Source organism: Archocentrus centrarchus, unplaced genomic scaffold (assembly GCF_007364275.1).
Source record: "Archocentrus centrarchus isolate MPI-CPG fArcCen1 unplaced genomic scaffold, fArcCen1 scaffold_36_ctg1, whole genome shotgun sequence".
Classification (NCBI taxonomy): Eukaryota; Metazoa; Chordata; class Actinopteri; order Cichliformes; family Cichlidae; genus Archocentrus; species Archocentrus centrarchus.
Window position 1 is genome coordinate 2,777,902 of NW_022060263.1, and position 26,932 is coordinate 2,804,833.

At 44.1% G+C, this 26,932-nt stretch overlaps 1 protein-coding gene across 2 annotated transcripts in view; it reads right to left on the minus strand.

The window, feature by feature from the left end:
• Positions 1-1,528: 1,528 nt before the first annotated feature.
• The window catches only part of LOC115776686 (fibrous sheath CABYR-binding protein), a 36,719-nt gene continuing 11,315 nt past the window's right edge, over positions 1,529-26,932 (minus strand). For both annotated transcript variants that reach the window (XM_030724437.1, XM_030724436.1), the window contains exons 4-7: positions 14,502-15,947; positions 13,117-13,180; positions 3,010-3,134; positions 1,529-1,799 (exon numbers count right to left, since the gene is read on the minus strand). In XM_030724437.1, coding sequence (XP_030580297.1) covers positions 1,768-1,799; positions 3,010-3,134; positions 13,117-13,180; positions 14,502-15,947 — 1,667 coding nt within the window. In that variant the 3' untranslated portion in view covers positions 1,529-1,767. The remainder of the gene's footprint in view (positions 1,800-3,009; positions 3,135-13,116; positions 13,181-14,501; positions 15,948-26,932) is intronic.

A 26,932-nucleotide genomic window follows, 5' to 3' on the forward strand; every position in this document is an offset into this window, starting at 1 on the left:
CCGCAGGGCCTGAAACTCCTTGTGAAGGATTTCAACCAGGGCCAAGCGGGCGTCAAAGCTGGACAATTTGTTATTAATGGACTCCAGAATGTCCACAATATTGGTGGTGGGTGGCGAAGTTGCCTCTGGGGAATCTTCTGGGCGGCTTCTTTTTGTGGACGGCGTTGCTTTGCTGGTGGAGGGAGTCGGCGTCTTGTCTGTTTTCCCCATGACGACTCGCTCAAAACACCCGTCGATGTACCGCAGCAAACTATCCAGGTCCTCTTCACCGTCCTCCAGATTGTTGAAAATAATTTAAGTTAGGCTAAGAAACTACCTATATTTTTTTAGTTTTAAGCCTGTCTAGTTATAAATTGGCGAGAAAAAAAAAAGGCTAATCACGCAAATGTTTGCTGATAGAGTCACGCCGCCATTAACGATACTGCCGAGATTCACAAAGTCTCGCGTGACTACAGCATAGTCTCCGTCAGGACTCTTGCCTCCGCCATGAGAATTAATCCGATGTTCAACATTTGTTCTGCATGACTTTCCCCCCCCCAGTCATTTGCGCCCCCTCTGTCATGACCCTAAGCCCACTGGTGGGCCGTGCCCCACAGTTTGATACACACTGAACTACACCAAGGCAAGGCTGTAGTCCCTGATCGCTTCAGCCTGAGTCTGCTGCAGTATAAAGTATTAGTGCTAAGGAAAACCTCATGTTTAGTGCAAATACCAAAGATAGCCACCACTTCTGGCCGTAATGAGGTCACACTGGTTTCCTGGACATCACGTGTAATGAAGGTGCTGGAGAGACCGCTTCTTGCCTTGTTTAGCTCACAGGTGAAACATGCTCGACCCTCGTCAGGTCATTTATCATCTTCATGTGGGGTTGGATGATGCTGCTACTATTTGCTCACCTTTTTGCTACCTGGACAGTACTGGTGACACTATGAGAATCATGTTTTTTTGTTTTTTTTCCAGTGCCATCCAACCAGTTCTGATGGATTGTGACTATCTGTCAGAGAGGTCTCAGTAAGACTGGGGGGAATTGGCACTGCAGTGGTTGGCTGTATTACAGGTGGGCAGGAGTCAGTGTACTGGGAGATGTTGAGGAGCTTTGTGGAGTGGTCCAGCAGAAATCACCTCCTTCTGAATCTCAGCAAGACAAAAGAGATGGTGATGGACTTCTAGAGGGAAAGAACTGTGGCTAAGCCCATCAACATCATGGGCGAGGAGGCTGAAACGCTGGACAGCTGCAGGTACCTGAGAGTTCATTTGAATGGCAGACTGGACTGGAGGACCAGCAGTGATGCTGTGTACAGGAAGGGGATGAGCACACTCTACTTTCTGAAGAAGCTCAGATCCTTCGATGTGTGCAGCAAGATGTTGGAGATCTTCTAGCTGTCTGCAGCAGCATGTGAACAATTTTGACTTGCTATAGTTCAGAGGTCATATTCCATTACTGAACACAATGGGACCCCTGTGTTATACTTGAATGATCCAGATACAAGAATTTCAAATTGTCAGGGAAAGATGTGGATACAACAAATATGGCATGAAATTTATTGTTTTCCTTAACACTACACAAAGATTACATTGTCTGCACGTCTACGTGTATTACTCCAGCTGTCATTCCCATGCAAATCTATAGAAACTGCTCTTTACATACAAATCTAGAGGCAGTGGCTGTTAGCACGAACACTATGCAGACTGCTCACGGTCCACTACGAAGCACAGATGGAGAGGAAAAGCCGACAGTAAAAAAGTTCACTTGAAAAGTACTTCTGTTCACTTCTGGGAAACTTCATCCAATGTGGGCTCTGAAACACACAATATGTGAACATTTTATGCTTCAAACACACTGCTCCAAACAATTTAAGGAGCACTTAGAAAATACATCAGACCTCAATGAGCAAAAGAATCATGCTGCATGTCTATGGACAGAAATGTTCCTACAAATGCATATGATATGATTCATGAGCATAAACTCAGATTGACAAATGTGTGCAATGACTTGTGTGTAACGTCTAAGGACTGTGTGCTCCAGTCCACACACAAAGCAGTCTGATTACACGTGAAACTATTTATATGCAAACGTGAATGAACATCATTTACACACAATTTCCCGGTTCAGCTCCAAATGTCTACAAATACACAATCCTTTCACTCACAAATGCACGCTGCCTTCAAGTACTAGAGGGAAACTGGGACATCTGGGCTTCCTCTGCATTCCTGCGTTCATTCAGAGAAAGTTTCTTTTTCCAAACGAGCAGAACAGCTCGTCAGCCCTCTGCTAGAAAACAGATTTACCGATTACAGGCTCTACACAGGAGCCCGTGGAGGTTAATGAATGGTTTAAATATGCTGCTGCTACAGGCTGCAGGTTCTTCTGCTGACAGAAGTCAGTCAGTGCTCAGCTGGGAGAACATCCCTGAGGGTCATCCTCTGCAGGTTTGCTGTACGTCAGCAGAGGGCTGATAAGCTGTTCTGCTCACTGGCAAAAAGAAACTTTCTCTGAATAAATGCAGGAATGCAGAGGAAGCCCAGATGTCCCAGTTTCCCTCTAGTACTCGAAGGCAGCGTGCATTTGTGGGTCTGTGGAAGCTGCAGCGTGAAATTTGACTCAAAACCCCACGTGGGCATGTGACGTTGTCTGTGCGGATCAGGGATCGTGGATTTGTAGACATCTGGACCCACAGGAAACTTTGTGAAAGAGAAGATGATCAGATTTGTGAGGCTGAACTGGGAAATTTTGTGTAAATTTTGTTTATTCACATTTGTATGTCCACATTTGTAAAATATGCATTTGTAACCCTTTTGAGGCATATTTGGCTCCATGGATAAACACACTGATATGGTCTGGGTAATGTGTTAGCAATGAAAGGATGCTGCATCATTTGATGAAGTGAAAATGATCCACCTGTAAACTGTTCCTGTTTGGGGGTGTCTCATTGTTGCCCCTCTAGTGCACCTCCCACTGTTCAGCATGAAAACCCCACTCAGTTACTGCTGCTATGTGATTTGACTCACCTGTGAACTTGAATGTTGGGAAAGAAGTGAGGTCTCCGCCACCATAGATTCTCTGCAGCTTTGCTATCTCCTCAGCCAAAGCCTTTTCATACTCCAAGCCTGCATCAACTAGCCCCTGGGTAGCCCTACAGGAGGACAAAGATCAACTTCATTTTCTCCAAGATTAAAGGCCTTTATTGTGACACGCAAAAGTGTTGTCTAAATTTATAAAAGAATAGTGAGTCCAAGATGAACTGGTCTCCAAATGGTGTAACATCAAAGATTAAACCTTCTTTTCAAAACTTTAAGAGCTTCAGAGTGAGAAAAAGGAAAGAAGGACTGGATTTTGGACACTCCAACAGATTTGAGCTCTCATAACATTTACCATGGTCTCAGACCCTCAGCCATCCACACAGAAATCAGTTTGCTTATTCCACATCACCTTCTAACTGACAATCAGTACTTAGAGGACATCCAGTTGCACAGGTGACCAACTAATACACAAAGGAACACTTTGAAAACACATCAGGTCTCAATGGGGAAAAAATATCCTGCTGGATATCCACACTGATATGGTCTGGGTAATGTGTTAGGAATGAAAGGATGACATCATTTGATGGAAATGAAAATGATGAACCTACAGAGGCTGAATTCAAAGACACCCCAAAAATCAAAGTGAAAAAAATGATGCAGCAGCCTGAAACATTTTTAATGAAATATCACTGCAGCATCTTGAAGTGGTCCTCAGTGGTTTGTGTGGTCTCCATGTGCTTCTATACAGCCTGATAGCATCAGGGCTCCTAATGAGATGATGGGTGGTGTCCTGGAGGATCTCCTCTCAGATCTGGACCTGACCATCGCTGACTCGCCAGAATAGGCAGGTCCAGCGGTTAATTCTGGTATTCTATGGTAAATGCCAATCAGGCTCCACGGTGCCAGGCAGTGAGCACAGCTCAGGACGTCGGGCCCTCAGGCCGCCCTCATGAAGTCTGTTTCTGCTTGTTTCCTCAAAGACATTCACACCAGTGGCTGCTGGAGGTCTTTTTGTAGCTCTGCAGGGCTCATCCTGTTCCTCCTGCACAAAGGAGCAGATCCCGGTCCTGCTGATGGGTTAAGGACCTTCTACGGCCCTGTCCAGCTCTCTTAGAGTAACTGTCTGTCTCCTGGAATCTCCTCCATAATCTGAGACTGTGCTGGGAGACACAGCAAACCTTCTGACAATGGCACGTATTGATGTGCCATCCTGGAGAAGTTGGACTACTTGTGCAACCTCAGCGACACACCCACCAAGGTTAGCCAATTTGCCAAGGAACAAACTCTGGTTATTGGCGACTTTGAGAAACATGAAACTAGAGACACCAGCAACCATAGTCGAATGTCTTCCAGGGGCCAGAGCAGGCGAAACATAGATCTCGTAAAATAATAATTCACGTCAGCAGTAATGACACTCAGTTATGTCAGTCGGGATCACTAAATTTAATATTGAATTTTGAGTAACTTTGCCAAAACAATGTTGGAGTCTCTGGTCTCTCTGTGGGTTTCTCTGGAGTGACATGTTTAACCACATGTTCTCCTTCAATTTCTGACTGTCCAAAAAAAACCGATGTGGGCTTCATAGATAATTGGCAAAGTTTCTGGGGAAAACCTGGTCTTGTTAGGAGAGACGGCATCCATCCCACTTTGGATGGAGCAGCTCTCATTTCTAGAAATCTGGATGAATTTATTAACCCTCCTAAAACCTGACTACCCAGGGTTGAGACCAGGAAGAAGATGCAGTCTTACACGCCTCTCTGCAGCTTCTCTCAGGGATATGAATGAGTCTGGTAGTGCAATATAAATAGTCATTAGTGCAGAGGCAGATGTGCAACAATGCAGTAATATACAGTAATACACAGTAGTAATGTGATAACATTTCTGATTTATAGAGTGACAAATATCAACATATGTAATGATGATTGTATGTTATTGTCCCCCAAGTGAATCACTGATGACTTTTGGAACAAATGATTTCTTAAATCTGTCCATTGAGCAGTTCTGTGAGAGCAGCCTTCCACTCATCACACTCCTCTGTTTCATTATACTGGTGTGTAATGGGTGACTGTCATTGTCCATGATAGAGAGCAGTTTATCCAGTGTCCTGCTCTCTGCCACTGTAGTCAGAGAGTTCAGCTCCACTCTGACCTCTGACCCAGCCCACCTGACCAACTTATCCAGCCTCAGCGCGTCTCTTTTCCTGATGCTGCCTCCCCAGCAGACCACCGCATAGAAGAGGATGCTGGCAGCTATAAACTGGTACTGTACAACATCTGCAAGAGTTTTCTGCAGATGTTGAAGGACTCCAATCTCCTCAGGAAATAAAGCCAGCTCTGCCCCTTCCTGTACAGTGTGTCGGTGCACACTGACCAGTCCAGTTTGTTATTCAGCTGCAGACCGAGGTACTTGTAGGTCCTCACCATCTCCATATCAACCCCCCCAATAGAGACTGATGGTGGGGGTGGTCCAGACCTATGGAAGTCCACCACCATCTCCTTAGTCTTGGCTGTGTTCAGCAGCAGTATGTTCAGTTGGCACCATTCCACAAAGTTATCCAGTCTCCTGAAATCCTCCTGTCCACCTGACATACCCGACGATGGCCGGGTCATCTGGGAATTTCTGCATATGACACGTCTCAGAGTTGTACTGGAAATCAGATGTGTACAGTGTGAACAAGACAGCAGAGAGGACAGTCCCCTGTGGTGCGCCCATACTGCTGATCACAGTCTCAGATGTACAGTCCTTCAGCCTCACACACTGCAGTCTGCCAGTGAGGTAATCCATAACCCAGGTCACCAGGTGTGGGTTAACCTGAATCCTGTTCAGCTTGTCTCTCAGTAGAGGGGACTGTAGTGTTGAAGGCACTGGAGAAATCAAAAAACAAAATTCTCACAGTGCCACTTCCATTGTCCAGGTCGGAATAAGTCTGGTGGAGGATGGCATCTTCCACACCCACCTTCTCCTGATAGGCAAACTGCAGGAGGTCCAGTGCACGTTTAACCTGGGTCTGAGTAAATGTAGGAGATGTTTCATGGTCTTCATGATGTGCAGTGTTAGAGCAATCGGCCTGAAGTCATTGAGTACGCTGGGGCACACTTTCTTTGGCACAGGAAGTAGACATGATGCTTTCCAAAGTGAGGGGACCATCCCCAACCGCAGACTCAGGTTAAAGATGTGCTTCAGAGGTTCACCCAGCTCAGAAGCACATGCTTTCCGCAGTCTGGAGCACACTTTATCTGGGCCAACTGCTTTCCTAATGTGGAGTCTTCTGAGCTCACCTCTGACCTGGTCTGCAGTGAAGTGGGGGGGCTGCTACATTACCTGTTCTGATGGCCTGCAGGTGAAGTGTCTGAGCAGCAGTGGGGGGAGGAGGGTAAATGGCTGGACAGGCAGTCGTGCCCATAGTTGCTGTTACAGTGAGGGGGGGTCAGGGCAGACAGTAGCAGTTGTAGCAGAGACAGGGCGGTCAAACCAGTTACTGATGAGATTGAATTAGTTCGCTCTTTTCATATTACCATCTTGCACTGCTGCTCCTCTGCATGCATCCTGTGATGGGCTTCATGCTGTCCCAGCCCTCCCTCACATTATTGTCCTGCAGCTTCTGCTCAGCCTTCCTCCTGTAGGACTCTTTGGCCTTCTTTAAGCAGGACTTGAATTCCCTTCGTATGCTCCTGTGCTCCTCCTGGTTTTCTTTAAAGAAAAGAACCAATACTATTATTGAAGAGGTCCTTGATGTCACTGGTTATCGGGGCTTGTTGTTGGTGAAGCAGCGTACAGTTCTCACAGGAACAACAGAAGTTTATGTAGTCTGTTGTGCAGTGTGTGAGCCCCTCAGTGAATCCTGCATCACACTCCAGTCAGTGGACTCAAAGCAGTCCCTGAGAGTCTCCTCTGCTTCATGAGACCATTTCCTGAAGGGACGTATTGTCACAGGTTGTTTTTGGACACAAGGTTTATACTGAGGCTGCAGGTAGATGACTGTGGTCATATTTTCCCAGTGGCGGCAGAGGGATTGCGGTGTATGCATCACTTGCATTGGTATACAGGAGGTCTATTGTTCTGCTTTTCCTGGTGGGACAGTTAACATACTGGTGAAAAGCAGACAGTGTTAAATCCAGGGCAGGGTGGTTGAAATCTCCCGGTAAAACAATGAACGCCTCCAGTTGCTACGCTTGTAGCCTCACGATGGACGTGTGTATGACGTCACACGCAGTCTCAGCATCCACCCGCAGAGGAACGTAAACACAAACAGCAATGTCATGTGAGAACTCTCTGAGCATGTAGGGTCGAAGAATCACTGCCAGCAGTTCAATATTCTGACAGCAGATTCATCCTTCACTGTCACGTGCCCGGGGTTACACCATCTGATGTTAATGAACAGCGCAAGCCCTCCTCCTCTGCTCTTGCTGCTCTGCTTAGCGTCCCTGTCGGTTTTTACAGTAGTGAATTCAGGAATGTTTACATTAGTGTTGGAATTTTGTCCAATAGCCACGTCTCCGTCAGACAAATCAGACTGTATTCTCTGTAGATCCTCTGGTGTTTCACTAATGAAGTGAGCTCGTCAGTTTTGTTGACCTGCGAGTTCAAATTCCCCATCACTGCTGTGGGAACAGATAACTTTTATCTACTGTGTTTCTCCGTTAGCTTAGCCTTTAGCCTAGCTGCTGCTCTGCAGCCCCTGAAGGGCCACTTCAGCTCACGTGGAATGAGGTGCATTGTGTTGGCATGGCCCATTGTCCTCAGTGTGAGTAGCTCTCCCCTTGAATAGACAAGGTTCTTGCGAAAAAGTGCGATCCATATCCATAGGATACACAAAAGACACACACTACAACGTAGTGTGATGAATATGTTAGTTTAAATGAATCAACACCCCCGAGTCACACTGTCAGAATGCTCGAAGCACAGGTCGAGGAGGAGGAGTAGCGCTACCATGGGTAGCAACAGTTCTGATAAGAGATGGAAACGTTCATCGGCAGCTGGGTCAGGGAGATCAGTTCTCACAGGTCAGAGAAGACAGGACAGCGGGGGGGTAGAGCATCTGTTTACAAACATCCAGGAGAAAACTGAGATAAGCAGCAGTCCAAGAACGCCAGGGAGCCAAATTCCTGATTCTATGACTTGTTTTGGTGCAGACTGTACTGATTCATTTGTTGACAGCCTTCAGTCTTACTGGCACCTCTCTGTGGCAAAAAAATCCAATCATCCGAATCCCTTGGTTCAATCCTTCACCGTGCAGAAACAGGTACCTCTCCAAGATTGAATCCCTCCAATCAGCTCCAGATATACAGAGTCTGAGTTTGAGTCTGTACCTTTCTGCTTAACCCGTCATAAGCAGCCTTACCAAGGCCCAACAGCTGCCCAGGTATCTCCAGATCCAATTCAGAGAGATCCCAGTGTCAATAAGCTGAATGTGTGTGTCCTCCATTGACAGTACGGCCAGGTACATCATCTTCCACCCACACAGGAATCCATAACGTAGCCAGCCGGGAATGTCAATTGGATAAGAGGAAATAGAGTTCTCCTTTCCCCAATCTTCTCATGGTGAAAATTTGATCAAAATAATGGCACTGAGAGACCAGCTGACCAGATCCATAATCATAAATTCTAGTTCGGAAGCTTTGTGAAGAGAGGCTCTAAAGCAGCAAAGCAGGATAAAAAAGGAAAGACTGGGGAGAGAAGAAAAGTGCGTCCGTTTCCACTGAGAGCTGAAGAAAAATCTATGTAGGTGTTGAAAATAAAAACCCTGTATTTAATCTTATTCATTCAATTGGCTTCTTTCAAACTGTAAATGAGCCCACCCACCACTTTAATCATACTCTTGTGATCTTGTCCTGACATATGGCATAGAAACTGACAGTAACAGTATTTCCTAAAAACCTGTTTTGTCTGATCATTTATTAATAACATTTAAATTTACAATAATGGATTATACAGCAGTGGGAATACATTTCATCTATTAATTTCATAGATGCCATCTGCCAACACAGCAGAGCAGCTACCTAAACTCTGTTCCCACAGAGGTTGATTATCTTTTTAATAGTTTTACACCCTCACTGCATACAACTGCGTAAGAGGTTGTTGCTCTATTAAAAAGCCCTCTGTAAAGCTAGGACGTCTTTCCAGCACTGTGGCCAGGCTGACAAAGAGTCAGAGCTCTGCTGAGCTGATTATTCCTGGAACCTCTGTCCTAAAAATCTTAGCAGCTGTGATAACTCCTGTACTAAAGAAACCTGGTGCAGATCCCAACAATTTCAATAATTTCCATCCCAGCTAACCTACCCTTTATATCTAAAATCCTTGAGAAAATAGTTGCTTCTCAGGTTCATGTTCACTTGTCTGGTAATAACCTTTATTTTATACACTGCTCAAGGGAACACTCAAATAACACATCCTAGATCTGAATGAATGAAATATTCTCATTGAATACTTTGTTCTGTACAAAGTTGAATGTGCTGACAACAAAATCACACAAAAATCCTCAATGGAAATCAAATTTATTAACCAATGGAGGCCTGGATTTGGAGTCACACACAAAATTAAAGTGTAAAAACACACTACAGGCTGATCCAACTTTGATGTAATGTCCTTAAAACAAGTAAAAATGAGGCTCAGTATTGTGTGTGGCCTCCACGTGCCTGTATGATCTCCCTACAACGCCTGGGCATGCTCCTGATGAGGTGGTGGATGGTCTCCTGAGGCATCTCCTCCCAGACCTGGACTAAAGCATCCGCCAACTCCTGGACAGTCTGTGGTGCAACGTGACGTTGGTGGATGGAGCGAGACATGATGTCCCAGATGTGCTCAGTCGGATTCAGGTCTGGGGAACGGGCGGGCCAGTCCATAGCTTCAATGCCTTCATCTTGCAGGAACTGCTGACACACTCCAGCCACATGAGGTCAAGCATTGTCCTACATTAGGAGGAACCCAGGGCCAATCGCACCAGCATATGGTCTCACAAGGGGTCTGAGGATCTCATCTCGGTACCTAATCGCAGTCATGCTACCTCTGGCGAGCACATGGAGGGCTGTGCGGCCCTCCAAAGGAATGCCACCCCACACCATTACTGACCCACTGCCAAACCGGTCATGCTGAAGGATGTTGCAGGCAGCAGATCGCTCTCCATGGCGTCTCCAGACTCTGTCACGTCTGCTCAGTGTGAACCTGCTTTCATCTGTGAAGAGCACAGGGCACCAGTGGCGAATTTGCCAATCCTGGTATTCTCTGGCAAATGCCAAGCGTCCTGCATGGTGTTGGGCTGTGAGCACGACCCCCATCGGTGGACGTCGGGCCCTCATACCATCCTCATGGAGTCAGTTTCTAACCGTTTGTGCAGACACATGCACATTTGTGGCCTGCTGGAGGTCATTTTGCAGGGCTCTGCTCGAGCTGACCTGAAAAGAGGAATTAAAAAAGCCAAGGCGGACTACAGGAGGAGAACAGAGTCCCATCTGTCCAGCAATAACACACGGGAGGTGTGGCAGGGCAGAGCATCATAAACTTCAGAGGCTGTGATGTGACTGCAGGAGACCTGAGTGTGTCACTAGCAGAGGAACTTAACTGTTTCTCTGCTCGCTTTGAGACACCACAGGACCACCCATCTGCTCCGGCCCTGCCACAGCCACAATCATCCCCGTGCCCAAAAGGTCTTCCATCACCAGCCTAAATGATTACCGCCCTGTGGTCCTCACACCGGTAATCATGAAGTGCTTTGAGAGGCTGGTTCTCCAGCACATCAAAGACCATCTGCCCCCCACTTTCGACACCAATCAGTTTGCATATCGTGCAAACAGATCCACAGAGGACGCCATCGCTGTAGCTCTCCACTCTGTGTTGAGCCACTTGGAGCAGCAGCAGAGCTACGCTCGCATGCTCTTTGTGGATTACAGCTCAGTGTTCAACACAATCATCCCGGACATTCTCACCACCAAACTGCACACCCTGGGCCTCCCCCCTCTCACATGTTCCTGGATCAAGGACTTCTTAACCAACCGGCCCCAGACTGTGAGACTTGGCCCCCATCTCTCCTCCACCCGCACACTGAGCACTGGCTCCCCACAGGGCTGTGTGCTGAGCCCCCTCCTGTACTGCCTCTACACCCATGACTGCAGTCCGGCCCACAATAACAACATCATCGTCAAATTTGCTGACGACACCACAGTGGTCGGACTCATCTCAAAGGGAGATGAGGCAGCTTGCAGAGAGGAGGTCCTGAAGCTGACAGCCTGGTGTTCAGAGAACAACCTGGTACTGAACACCATGAAAACCAAAGAGATCATCATCGACTTCAGGAAGCACAGGACTGACCCAGCTCCCCTCTACATCAACGGCGAGCATGTGGAGAGGGTCCACACCTTCAGGTTTCTTGGTGTCCTCATCTCTGCTGATCTCTCTTGGTCAGATAACATCACAGCTGTTATCAAGAAGGCTCAGCAGCGACTTCACTTCCTGAGGGTCCTCAGGAAGAACAACTTGGACTCAAACCTGCTGCTGACCTTCTACCACTCATCCATTGAGAGCCTGCTGACGTACTGTATCACAGTATGGTACGGCAGCTGCACTGAGGCAGACAGGGTCAGGCTTCAGAGGGTAGTCAAGACAGCACAAAGAATCATTGGCTGCCCTCTCCCCTCCCTGATGGACATCTACACCTCCTGCTGCATCAGCAGAGCCAGGAACATCATCAAGGACAGCTCACACCCTGGCTTTGACCTGTTTGACCTGCTGCCCTCTGGCAGGCGCTACAGGAGCATCAAAGCCAGAACAAACAGACTCAAGAACAGTTTCTTCACCAGAGCAATCACCACCCTGAACTCTCACACTCACCCACTGTAACTGTGCAATATTATATTATTCATACTGAACAATATCTAACATTCCTATATTGTGTAATATCCAGTATTCATTCACTAGTGCAATATTCATTTACCAAGTGCAATATTCATCATCTTTTCTTATTTTTTACAACATATATATTTTATACATTCTCTTATTGTCTATATTTTTAATACATTTTATTTTCTGTATATTTTTTATAGATTTTATTTTCTGTATATTTTTAGAAGTTCTATTTTATATTGACTTTCTACAGCATGTCACTGAACAGGAGTGGCCCTCCAATCTCATTGTACATTTTGTATAATGACAATAAAGGCATTCTATTCTATTCTATTCAATCATTAGTTATTATTAATCTCTGGCTCTCTTCCACAGCATGTCTTTTCTCTCCCCTCAGCCCCCTCTCAGCAGATGACCCCCCCTCCCTGAGCCTGGTTCTGATGGAGGTTTCTTCCTGTTAAAGGGAGTTTTTCCTTCCCACTGTCACCAAGTGCTGCTCATAGGGGGTCGTTTTGACTGATGGGTTTTCTCTGTATTATTGTAGGGTCTTTACCCACAATACAAAGTGCCTTGAGGCGACTGTTTGTTGTGATTTGGTGCTATATAAATAGAACTGAATTGAATTGAATTTGTGATTACATTACATTTAAGAAAAATTGTGCTTTCACAAAGATCATATTTTAATATAGCAACGTAAATACAATGAAAGGGTTTGGTTCTTTTGGAAGATAGTGTATGTAGTTAAACTATTGAAACATTGCAGTTTCTTGAAAAATATGAGCAGTTCATTTTAAAAGACCTCTGTTTTTTCTTTTAATATTTACTATTGCTCATTAATAAAATAAAAGTATTTCTTATCCAATTATTCAATTAATCAATGGAATAATTGCAAGAACACTTGATTACTAAAATAACTGATAACTGCAGCCCTCACTGGTACATACTGTATGCAACAGTATGTGCTTTGTAAGGATAGCTGCAGAACATAGTGAACATAGAAAAATGTGTACACGTTTGAATGCACAGCTGATTTGGCTGCAGTGGTTTAACTGGACCTGCGGTGGTTTTGAGGATGCAGTCAGGCCCTGTTTATCATAAAGCTGCATATTAAACCTTTGGCAGAGCTGCCAAAGGTCCCTGGACCTGTTCTAAACCACAGTTAAACCTGTCACAAGCTAAATGAAGACGCAACAGCCTCATGAAGTCTCTGAGATAAAGCTATAACAGACAAAGGGGTTATGGTGAGGTTGTGACACTTACTGGCTTTTTGTAGAGTACTGGCGTATCGAGTCCAAGAAAAGCTTCTGAATTGGGTCCATTTGAGCTGAAAGTAACAGTGAGAAAAAATGAACTTATCTTCATGTAAGAAATCCCCATAAACCGATATCATGTATTTGGGCATCACGTTTGTTTGGACAGAACAAGTAAATCAGGTTTAACCAAAGCCCTCATGCACAAAACAGCTCGAAAGTGGCAGAGACTCAAGCTACAAAGGTCACCGAGCAAAGAATGTGTGAAAGTCTGGGTCAGTCAACAGGCTAAAAGGTTGCTGTGATAAGTCATGCTACACTACACGACTGCAGCATGACTCAAAGATATCGGCTCCCAGCAGGTTAGTTGCAAAGTGCCTTCACACCTCATTCAACATCCAAAGAAACAATACAAAGAAACACACACACACACACACACACACACACACACACACACACACACACACACACACACACACACACACACACACACACACAATGACAAAAAGGTGAAGGAAAGTTAACATTTACATTTTATCCACTAACAAAATCCACAGATCAGAACAATAAAGAGCCATTACATCACGTTTACCATGCGACTCACAAGTGTGACAAGTGTGGGTGGGAGAAAATTGAGGCTTAAACACACACACACACACACACACACACACACACACACACACACACACACACACACACACACACACACACACAATGACAGGTGATGGCAGCAACCTTAACGTTCTGCTTTATCAGTTCAAATGTCACCTTTAACATTACCTTTACAAAACCATAATACAAAATCAAAAGTAGACAATCGTTTTCTTTGACACTGGATCTTAAAACAAAGAAATCTTCTCTAGTTTTGACTAAATTACAAAGTACCTGTGAAAAGAGTGGGATTAATAACGGATATATGCAGTTAGGTGTTCCAGAAAACAAAGTAAATCCTGTAATTAGCAGCCAGATGTGAGTAATGAGTTTAAAAGCAAAAAGCAGCCTGAAATCAAGCAAGCCAAAAATAAATAAAAAAAAATAAATTCCATGATGTTAAGCATCATGTGGAACCTAGCTGAAGCAGAGCAATGCACAGGACAAACAGTTCATTTAAAGCTCCATGAAAGATGGCTGACACACAGGGGCAGCATGAAGAGGGGAGGGTAGTGTTTCAGTGTTATGCTAACACTAAGAGACTGTTAGGAACAAGCTGTGTGAGGCTACAATCACAAAGTGCATTTGTGATGTCAGGCATCTTTATACTTTATCCTTACATTCATCACAAACTACTGGATCTTTGGATAGATAGTGACAAAAATGGAAACGACAGCTGGTAGACTGCAGGGTCCACAGAGGGAAAGAGAAGGATTGTGGGAGAAGGGAGTTTGTTGTGTATACCCTCAGAAGGATCAGCAGGTTCAGCTGCAGCCTTGGCTTTCTGCTCCTCTCCATCAGCCACAACTGGAGCAGGATCCACCAGCTCTTCAATACTCTCTGGGGGTGCACAAACTTCTCCAGGGGCAGCATCAGCCACAAGCTCTTGGGCAGCTTCTCCAATGGCAGCTTCAGCTACAGGCCCCAGAGCTGCTTCTAGAGGAGCAGCTTCTACCAGGGGTTCAGCGAAAACTTCAGGTGGGGTTTCCATGACTGGTGTAGTTTCTGCATGAGCACTCTGATTAAGAGCTTCTGAAGGTGCTGCTTCCACTAGAGGTGCTGCTGGAGCAGCTTCAAAAGTAGGTGCAGCAGCTTCATCAGTAGGTGCAGCCGCTTCATCAGTAGGTGCAGCAGCTTCTACCAGGGGATCAGCAGTAGAAACTTCCAGTGGGGTTTCCATGACTGGTGTAGTTTCTGCATGAGCACTCTGATTAAGAGCTTCTGTAGGTGCTGCTTCCACTAGAGGTGCTGCTGGAGCAGCTTCAAAAGTAGGTGCAGCAGCTTCAAAGGTAGGTGCAGCAGCTTCATCAGTAGGTGCAGCAGCTTCATCAGTAGGTGCAGCAGCTTCTACCAGGGGTTCAGCAGTAGAAACTTCCAGTGGGGTTTCCATGACTGGTGTAGTTTCTGCATGAGCACTCTGATTAAGAGCTTCTGAAGGTGCTGCTTCCACTAGAGGTGCTGCTGGAGCAGCTTCAACAGTAGGTGCAGCAGCTTCATCAGTAGGTGCAGCTGCTTCAACAACTGGTACAGCTTCAGCTACAGGCCCCAGAGCTGCTTCTAGAGGGGCAGCTTCTATCAGGGGTTCAGCAGTGGAAACTTCAGGTGCCGTTTCCACAACTGCTGTAGTTTCTGCATGAGCACTCTGATTAAGAGCTTCTGTAGGTGTTGCTTCCTCTAGAGGTGCTGCTGGAGCAGCTTCATCAGTAGGTGCAGCAGCTTCAACAACAGGTACAACTTCAGCTACATGTCCAGCTGCTCCATCAACAGTGTCAACAATAGATGCATCTTCAGCTATAGATGTAGTAGCGTCAATAACAGCTTCAACCTTAACCACTGGTTCTGCTTTTAGGACAACTTCAGCGACAGGTGCACCTGCTGGGGCAGATTCAGAGACAGATTTGGCAGCAGCTACAGCTTCAGTAACAGGTGTGGCTTCAGCTGCTGGAGCAGGCTCGGGGATAGCTTCAGAAGTGGGAGTGGCCGTAACCACTGGGATGGTGAGTTCCATCATAGGAGTGGTTGCAACAGCAGAGGGTGTGGGCTCTGCAACTGGTGTAGCAGCAGCTATGGCTGCAGCTTCTTGTGCTGCAATGGCTGCTGCTGCTGGAGAAGCTTCCTTCTTGGAAAACTCGTATGGCTTATGCTGAACAAGTTTCTCTATATCAAAGTATGTTTTAGCCTGGTTTTTGTCTAGAATGAAGGAAGAAGGCAAGCAGATGGTTTTTAAACATACGTATACTGTTGAATGGCAAAAAACATTAAAGCACATTTAACAACATCCCAATGTTTGACGCAAAAGAGATCCTGTGACAATAGTATCTGGTACATGTAGTTTTTACCTGAAAGTTTTTAAAAATAAAAGAAGAATAAATATCAAACGCTAATGTACTATAGGAACTCTTAAAGAACTCTTGGCAGAAGAAAAAAGTCTTGACGATAACGATTTTTATATTGAAATAATTATATCCAAATTCCAAAACAGTTGAGGTACAGTGTAAAAGGTATATAAAACCAAAATGCAATGATTTGCAAATTTCATCAACCCATATTTTATTCACAATAAAACATAGAAAACAAAATGTTTAAACTGAGAAAATGTATAATTTTGAGAAAAATATCGTCTCTTTTTGAATTTGATGGCAGCAACAGAACTCACAGCTGGGACAGAACCATGTTTACCGCTGTGTAGCACACCTTCTTCTTTAACAACAATCCGTAAGCCTCTGGGAACTGAGGAGACCAGTTGCAGGACTTTTGGGAGAGGAATGTTGTCCCATTCTTGTCTAATACAGGACTCTAGCTGCTCAACAATCCTCGGTCTGCTTTGTTGTACTATTTGTTTCATGATGCACCAAATGTTTTCAGTTGGTCAAAGGTCTGGACTACAGGCAGGTCATTTCTACTGCAAAGTGATGCTGCTCTAACAGGTGCACCATTGTCTTGCACAAAATTCAATTCAATTCAATTCAATTCAATTTTATTTATATAGCGCCAAATCACAACAAACAGTCGCCTCAAGGCGCTTTGTATTGCGGGTAAAAGCAAGGAAATTCGTGTTTGGTCAGTTATTTCTAACAATACTTCTTGGCAATAAATCTTATCCCGTTGGAAAGCCTGTTTATTTCCCCTTAAATGGAGCCACATTTGTAAGGAAAATGCATTTGTGGGTTGAGCAGCAGAGGTGAGGATGTGGGTCGTGCCCAAGTGCTCTCTGCCAATGCCAAACAGCACATTCTGCTATTGACTCGTCTGGTGTCATTTATTTGATTGGATGAAGTTTGGAGAAATGAGACATATTGGCAATTTAACAGTTTATTAATTTAACAAACTGGGGACTTCAATAGCATGTGGAAGAATTAAATGGAGCCACTTTTGTATATCCACATTCCCGAGCACCCACATCATTAAGTTGGTGGACAACACAGCAGCGGTCGGACTCATCTCAAATAACAAGAAGTCAGTGTACAGATTTGAGGTGGAACACCTGGAGACCTGGTGCAAGTACAACAACCTTTGCATCAGCGTGGCCAAGACCAAGGAGATGATCGGCGATTTCAGGAAGAACAGTAGCCCAGACCTTTGACCAATTGAAAACATTTGGCCCATCATGAAACAAAAAGTACAACAAAGCAGCATGTGCAGCAGAGGGCTGAGGACACATCCCTGAGGGGAGCCAGTGTTGAGGGCGATGGGGGAAGAGGTGATGTCTTGGATTTGGACCAACTGCTTCCTGTTTGTTAAAAAGTCCAGGACCCAGTTGCAGTGTGAGGAGCTCAGACCAAGTGTGTCCAGCTTGTGAACAAGTGTCTGTGGAATGATTGTGTTAAAGGTGGAGCTAAAGTCCAGGAAGAGCAACCTGACACAAGAGTCCCTGGTCTCCAGGTGGGTGAGAGCCAGATGGACTACCTCTGAGATAGCATCCGCAGTGGACCTGTTCTTCCTATATGCATACTGGTGTGGGTCAGTGCAGGGAGAGATTACTGATTTGATCTGTTCCATGACCAGCTGCTCAAAACACTTCATGACTATGGGTGTGAGTGTTATTGGCCTATAGTCATTCATGCATGACACAGCTGAGGTTTTAGGAACAGGGGTGATGGTTGCTGTCTTGAAGCAGGACAGGACTATTTCCTGTGAGAGTGAGGTGTTAAAGATGTCAGTCAGAACCTCAGAGGGTCAATATCCGCAGTCCTTGCAGATATTGACCCTCTGGAATGACCTCCTGACCTTTTCATTCCTGAGTCTGGGATGCTGCTCCTGCTATGATGAGGTGAGTTGGAAGGAGGGAGATTTGCTTCAAAGCGAGCATGAAAGGTGTTAAGAGCATCAGGTAGAGATGGGTCCCTGGGACATACAGCATCTTTCCTACTGTGGTCTGTGATGCTCCTAATACCCACCCACATCCTCCGAGGATCGTTGATGTTGAAGTGACCCTGGATCTTTAGGGCATATGCAGCTTTGGCTCTCTTGATACCAGCATCTAGAGTTCTCCTTGCAGTTCTTAACATGACTGTGTCACCTGACCTGAATATAGAATCCCGTGCTCTCAGAAGGCGTCTGACCTCTGTGTTCATCCAGGGCTTCTGGTTGAGGTGAACGGTGAATGTTCTGGTAAAGGTGACATCATCACTTACTGATGTACCTGGAGACAGCTCCTTCAGGTCCACCTCACTCCTTTTGTTGCAGCCTCTTTGAAGATGGACCACTCAGCGCATTCAAAATAGTCTTGGAGCACAGAGGTGGCGTCAGTGGGCCACACAGTGACTGTCCTTTGTGTCGGTTTGATTATCCTCTGGAGGGAGTTGTAGGTGTGGATGAGTAGAATGGAAAGTCCAAGTCCAAGTCCACGGTGAGGGTGACGGACAGCTCTGTATGCTCCACGCCAGTTTGTGTAAACACGATCCAAAGTATTGTGCCCTCTAGTTGCAATGTTTACATGCTGGTGGAACCCTGGCATCGTGTCCGACAGCTCAACACAGTAAAAGTCTCCCCCATCATGTTCAGAGCTTCAGGGTGTTTGTTTTGGGGGGAGGAGATACTGTCATGTAGCTCCCCGAGCGCATCTTTAGCATTAGCGTTTGGGGGATGTCGGCGGCTATGATGAACACTGCTGTGAATTTACAGGTTGGGGTGGCTGTAGCTCAGTAGGTAGAGCAGGTCACCTACTGATCAGAAGGTCAGGGGTTCGATTCCTGGCTACTCCAAGCTACATGCCAATGTATCCTTGGGCAAGATACTTAACCCCAAGTTGCTCTCCGACCGTTCCGTCGGAGTGTGAATGTGTGTGGATGTTATATAATTAAAAAGCACTTAGCTTAGTTAACATGGAAGTGCTTGTATGAATGGGTGTGCATGGGTAAATGTAAAAAACGTGTTGTATAAGCGCTTTGAGTGCTCTGACTGAGTAGAAAAGCGCTATATAAGAACTAGTCCATTTACCATTTAGGTTATGTGGCTGGCACTTGATGGTTAAGAGTTCAGCTTTCTCAGAACAGCTGCTGGTGACAGAGCAGTTAGTATACCATCCTTTGTTGATGTAAACACACAGCCCTCCACCCCGAGTCTTTCCCAACAGCTCGTTCCGATCGGCATGGAAGAGTAGCATTCCACTAATCTGGAAAGCTGAGTACAGCATGCTGTTTTTTAACCACGTTTCAGTCAGCATGACTGCACAGCAGTTCCTCATCTCTGGGTACTCACACATCCACAGCTGTAGCAGATCCATTTTATTGTCCAGGGCACAGATGTTGGTGAGGAAGAGTGATTGGATGATCAGTCTGCCATTAACCTTTAGCTCAGTTAGCAAGCTTCCGCACTTGCCTCACTTCTGTTTAGGCTGCACCATTTCCACTTGCTCCCCAGTCACCGTAAGATGGAGCGCCATGACGCTATCCTCAATAGGCCTAGCCTACCAGGCTACGCTTTCGTGTTCAGGGGTAAGTCCACCTCCGTCTGGCAGTTAATCCTCCGGTGCATGGATGTAACGTAAGAGCAATGAATGGCTCGAGGTATTTACAAAAGTAAAACAACTATTATAGAAGACAAAAGGAACCACTCGCACTGTCAAGAGCTCGAGAAGCTCCTGCCTGTCTGAGTGCTGCTATCTTGAGAACAGTAATATATTAGTAATCACTACTAAAGCTGCATCTAGGAATTTATATTTCTTCATAAGGGAAATGCAAACAGATGTCAAAAAGTAGATGCTACTGACAGATGTCTTGAAGGCACTGAAAAACTTTAGACCCTCCTACTGTGGGTCAGAGATCACGCTCAGAGATCCGAGGGATCTTCCAGGAATGGTGACACTATTTTCTGGAGAACTTGTCGATAGGCAGCTGCTGCTGATCTTCAATGTAGAACCCAACCTGCTCCGTAGCAGGTATTCAGTTCCTTTGTCTAGCATAAGTTACCACAGCAATATACCCAAGTAAGAAGTGAACCGCCTGTAGTATAGAAAACCCAGTCATGCCTGTTGGATGGTTGTCTATCTCTGTGTTAGCCCTGCGACAGGCTGGTGACCTGTACAGGTGTACCCTGCCTCTCACCCTATGACACCTGGGGTAGGCTCCAACCCTGAACAGAAGAGGATGGATGGATGCTTGAGAGGCCTAAGACTGCAGGCATCCATTATTGATTTCTCTAGAGTCACTGAATCTTTTAATGATATTATGCACTGTAGATGATGAGATGTTCAAAGTCTTAGCAATTGTTTGTTGAGGAACATTATTTTGAAATTGTTCGACAATTAGGAGATAATTTATCTTATCTTTAGGAGTTGGTCCACACCCCAAACACTTACCTTTCAGTCATACATCGATAAATGCTAATTTGCGCCATAAACCTGTTTGATTCTGTTTCCATACCCCCCGATTGTCAGCCTCCCTCAAAGGTATTGGGGGTCTGTGCCGATCCTGCAGCCTCTTGTTGTATTTGCGACTGGGTTCCTAGCGAACCAGTTTTTTTGCACACTGGGGAACCTCTACCTGTCTTTACTTCTGAGAAACTCTTTTTATACTCAGTCACTGACCTGTTGCCAGTTAAGATAAACAGCATTTCACTTACTTTTCCGGCCTTTTGTGCCCTCTGTCCCAACTTTGCTGCAATCAAATTCAAAATGAGCAACCGGTACATTTTCTCAGTTTAAACATCTGATATGCTTTCTATGTTCATTTTCAGTTATATTTTACACAGTGCCACAGCTTTTATGGAACTTGGATTGTATCAATCACATTGATGGGGCAGTTAGTGAAATTATCTCCAATACATGTGGAAGGAAGTGAAAATGATTAACTTGGCACAATCATCAGTGAATAATAGCACATCCACACAGGCAGTTAGCACGAAGCAAGCAGTTATTTCTTTCTATTTACACAACCGCTCTGGCCCTGCAGCCGTGAGAAGCTGCTGCATGGTACTCGTTTACAGTTTGGTTGAAACACTGAACATGTGGCCTGGAAGTCAGCTCTTGGCATTTTCTGTCATTTTTTCAAACATAACATTGACCTCATAGCATAAGTGTCTACATCAGATATCAGATATCTGTCATTTTTTCTCAAAACTCTAAAAGAGTTAGGCAATTATGCTATGAGGCTAACAACAACATTATTATTATTACAGGATGCATGTGTCATAAAAAGTATTTTTATGATGTCACTTTATGGTAAAATGGTTACTTTTTAATGCAAAGTGTTTGCTTTAAGAACTAAGTGGTTCTTAAACCTGTGACAAACTCAGCTGGGTTTATTCCCTTCTCACATTACTGGGGTAGAGTTTTTGAAATCCATGGGAAAGGCTGATGAGGTTTATATTTTTTACAACCTGTGTGAAAATTATAAAAGGAAATGGTTTTATTTATGAAACCTAACTACTTTATATGTACAAAAAGGTTTACCATATATCTAATTTCTGTTTGCTTGTTTGGGGATCTTGTGATATAAATCAGAGCTTTGTAGTAATACAAAAATATAGAGGTTATAACATTGAGGGAAGTTTGAGATTACTCAGGGGTATCTGTAAAGGAGCCCACCCACCATTTTAAAAACCCTTGTGACCTGCTGGAGCGCCGGCTCCCGACTGCTTTTAAATGCCGGTAAAATTGAAACCACACAGATAGAGCAATAAGTCTTTTTGCATATAAAACCAGAGGATTTACACTTAGTTATCACGCATTCAGCGTGTCCCAGAGCGCTGTATCCTTCCTCTAATGGTTCACAAAAATCACTTGGAAAGCGCTAACAACAACACGTACTCCATGTGCTTTATCATGTGCATTAGCATGTACAGCTATGGCATTTCTGGATCTAGCATAATATGTAGATACAGAAAAATGGTTTTAAATTTCTCTGTGGGTTAGTGCACTCTTTAGCTACCTTATGTAGTTACTATGGATTACCTTCATACATATTATTATAATTAGGGTTCTGAAGGTTCTATTGATGTGTAGTGAGTTGAAATATTCCACACGATGGTACTACAGCATGTATAACTGTAACAATATGGTCGGGCAGACTTGCTCTATTATAGGGTCTGGATCTTGTCCTAACATATGGCATAGAAACTGAAGACTTAACAGTATTCCCTGAAAGCCCCCTCCTGTCTGATCATTTCTTAGTAACATTTACATTTACTTTAATGGATTACACAGCAGTGGGGAATAAGTTTTATTACAGTAGAAGTCTTTCTGAAAGTGCTGTAACTAAGTTTAAGGATCTAATTCCTTCATTATTATGCTCTTCAGTGCCAACACAGTGCAGAGCAGCTACCTAAACTCTGCTCCCAGTGAGGTCGATTATCTCGTCAATAGTTTTACATCCTCACTGCGTATAACTTTGGATACTGTGGCTCCTCTGAAAAGGAAAGCTTCAAATCAATTCAATTCAATTCAATTTTATTTATATAGCGCCAAATCACAACAAACTGTCGCCTCAAGGCGCTTTGTATTGTGGGTAAAGACCTTACAATAATACAGAGAAAACCCAACAGTCAAAACGACCCCCTATGAGCAGCACTTGGCGACAGTGAAAAGGAAAAACTCCCTTTTAACAGGAAGAAACCTCCATCAGAACCAGGCTCAGGGAGGGGGGGTCATCTGCCGCGACCGGTTGGGCTGAGGGGAGAGAAAGACATGCTGTGGAAGAGAGCCAGAGATTAATATCAATTAATGATTAAATGCAGAGTGGAGTATAAACAAAGTAAATAAGGTGAATGAGAAACAGTGCATTATGTGAACCCCCCAGCAGCCTAGGCCTATAGCAGCATAACTAAGGGATGGTTCAGGGTCACCTGATCCAGCCCTAACTATAAGCTTTATCATAAAGGAAAGTTTTAAGCCTAATCTTAAAAATAGAGAGGGTGTCTGTCTCCCGAATCCAAGCTGGAAGCTGGTTCCACAGAAGAGGCGCCTGAAAGCTGAAGGCTCTGCCTCCCATTCTACTCTTAAGTATCCTAGGAACCACAAGTAAGCCAGCAGTCTGAGAGCGAAGTGCTCTGTTGGGGTGATATGGTACTATGAGGTCTTTGAGATAAGATGGTGCCTGATTATTCAAGACCTTGTATGTGAGGAGAAGAATTTTAAATTCTATTCTAGATTTAACAGGGAGCCAATGAAGAGAAGCCAATATGGGAGAAATCTGCTCTCTCTTTCTAGTCCCTGTCAGTACTCTAGCTGCAGCATTTTGGATCAGCTGAAGGCTTTTCAGAAAGCTTTTAGGACAGCCTGATAATAATGAATTACAATAATCCAGCCTAGAAGTAATAAATGCATGAATGAGCTTTTCAGCATCACTCTGAGAAAGGATGTTTCTAATTTTAGAAATATTGCGCAAATGCAAAAAAGCGGTCCTACATATTTGTTTAATATGTGCATTGAAGGACATATCCTGGTCAAAAATGACTCCAAGATTTCTCACAGTGTTACTGGAGGCCAAAGTAATGCCATCCAGAGTAAGTATCTGGTTAGACACCATGTTTCTAAGATTTGTGGGGCCGAGAACAAGAATTTCAGTTTTATCTGAATTTAGAAGCAGGAAATTAGAGGTCATCCAGGCCTTAATGTCTTTAAGACATTCCTGCAGTTTAACTAATTGATGTGTGTCATCTGGCTTCATTGATAGGTAAAGCTGAGTATCATCTGCATAACAATGAAAATTGATGCAGTGCTTTCTAATAATACTGCCTAAGGGAAGCATGTATAATGTAAATAAAATTGGTCCTAGCACAGAACCCTGTGGAACTCCATAATTAACCTTAGTGTGTGAAGAAGACTCCCCATTTACATGAACAAATTGGAGTCTATGAGATAAATATGATTCAAACCACTGCAGTGCAGTACCTTTAATACCTATAGCAAGCTCTAATCTCTGTAATAAAATGTTATGGTCAACAGTATCAAAGCTGCACTGAGGTCCAACAGGACAAGAACAGAGATGAGTCCACTGTCAGAGGCTCTAAGAAGATCATTTGTAACCTTCACTAATGCTGTTTCTGTACTGTGATGAATTCTGAAACCTGACTGAAACTCTTCAAATAAACCGTTCCTCTGCAGATGATCAGTTAGCTGTTTTACAACTACTCTTTCAAGAATCTTTGAGAGAAAAGGAAGGTTGGAGATTGGCCTATAATTAGCTAAGACAGCTGGGTCAAGTGATGGCTTTTTAAGCAGAGGTTTAATTACAGCCACCTTGAAGGTCTGTGGTACATAGCCAACCAATAAAGACTGATTGATCATTTTTAAGATTGAAGCATCAATAATTGGAAAGACTTCTTTGAACAGTCTAGTAGGAATGGGATCTAACAAACATGTTGCTGGTTTGGAGGAAGTAACTAATGAAGTTAACTCTGAAAGATCAACTGGAGCAAAAGAGTCAAAACAAATACCAGCAGTGCTGAAAGCAGCCGAACATGAAGAATAATCTTTGAGATGGTTATGAATAATTTTTTCTCGAATGTCTAAAATTTTATTTGTAAAGAAATCCATGAAGTCACTACTAGTTAAAGTGAAAGGAATACTCGGCTCTACAGAGCTCTGACTCTTTGTCAGCCTGGCTACAGTGCTGAAAACAAACCTGGGGTTGTTCTTATTTTCTTCAATTAATGATGAATAGTAAGATGTCCTAGCTTTACGGAGGGCTTTTTTATAGAGCAACAAACTCTTTTTCCAGGCTAAATGAGCATCTTCTAATTTAGTGAGACGTCATTCCCTCTCCAGCTTTCGGGTTATCTGCTTTAAGCTGTGCGTTTGTGAATTATACCACGGAGTCAGGCACTTCTGATTTGAAGCTTTCCTTTTCAGAGGAGCCACAGTATCCAAAGTTATCGCAGTGAGGATGTAAAACTATTGACGAGATAATCGACCTCACTGGGAGCAGAGTTTAGGTAGCTGCTCTGCACTGTGTTGGCACTGAAGAGCATAACAATGAAGGAATTAGATCCTTAAACTTAGTTACAGCACTTTCAGAAAGACTTCTACTGTAATTAAACTTATTCCCCACTGCTGTGTAATCCATTAAAGTAAATGTAAATGTTACTAGGAAATGATCAGACAGGAGGGGGCTTTCAGGGAATACTGTTAAGTCTTCAGTTTCTATGCCATATGTTAGGACAAGATCCAGAGTATGATTAAAGTGGTGGGTGGGCTCCTTTACATTTTGAGAGAAGCCAATTGAATCTAACAATAAATGCAGTGTTGAGGCTGTCATTCTCAGCATCTACATGGATGTTAAAATCACCCACTATAATTATTTTATCTGAACTGAGCACTAAATCAGATAAAAAGTCTGAGAAATCAGACAGAAACTCTGAGTAAGGACCAGGTGGACGATAGATAATAACAAATAAAACAGGTTTTTGATTTTCCCAATTAGGATGGACAAGACTAAGAGTCAGGCTTTCAAAAGAATGAAAACTTTGTCTGGGTCTCTGATTAATTAATAAGCTGGAATTGAAGATTGCAGCTACTCCTCCTCCTCGACCTGTGCTTCGAGCATTCTGACAGTTACTGTGACTCGGGGGTGTTGATTCATTTAAACTAACATATTCATCCTGCTGTAACCAGGTTTCTGTAAGGCAGAATAAATCAATACGTTGATCAATTATTAAATCATTTACTAATAGGGACTTGGAAGAGAGAGACCTAATGTTTAACAATCCACATTTAATTGTTTTATTCTTTGGTGCAGTTGATGAAGCTGTATTATTTATTGTTTTTGAATTTTTATGCTTAAATAGTTTTTTGCTGATTTTAGCTTTGGTTTTTGGTGGTCTGGGAGCAGCACCGACTCTATGGGGATGGGGTTTTGGGGGGATGGCAGGAGGAGAGAAGCTGCAGAGAGGCGTGTAAGACTGCAACTCTGCTTCCTGGTCTCAACCCTGGGTAGTCAGTTTTTAGTGCCTGACTCCATGGTATAATTCACAAACGCACAGCTTAAAGCAGATAACCCGAAAGCTGGAGAGGGAATGGCGTCTCACTAAATTAGAAGATGCTCATTTAGCCTGGAAAAAGAGTTTGTTGTTCTATAAAAAAGCCCTCCGTAAAGCTAGGACATCTTACTATTCATCATTAATTGAAGAAAATAAGAACAACCCCAGGTTTGTTTTCAGCACTGTAGCCAGGCTGACAAAGAGTCAGAGCTCTGTAGAACAATGAGAGCCTCAGAAACACCTCAAAATCAGAGGGGTTAGAAAGAACTGGGAATTTTGTAACTGTTCTGTGGATATAATGTCGAGCCTGAAAATGGTAGATTTTCAAGCAGATACTCTTCTGCCTCCCTGTTAACAGAAAACAGCACTATTGCCAACATTTCATTTATATCCACAAATGTTACCAAATGCGTCTAAGACTGAAAGGGCTGCAGAGACAGTCCATGGCAGATCAGACAACAGTAACAAATGGTCATCTGCATTCAGGGCCAACTTCAGGTCCATGACATTTCTGGTCATACCACATATATATATCAGGATGGGACTGTAAAGTGACGGACAAAGGCTCCATCACAATAAACGAGGAAAAATGGACATTCCTGCCTTGTAGAACTATATCAGTGGAAATATTCATAATGTGTGCCATTTGTCCTAATAGCTGCCTTAGAGGACGCATACAGTAATCACACCCATGCAACAAAGTTTTCCCAAGGTGACGGTACTGCAGGTGGGTATAGTCACACAAATTCAGATTGAAA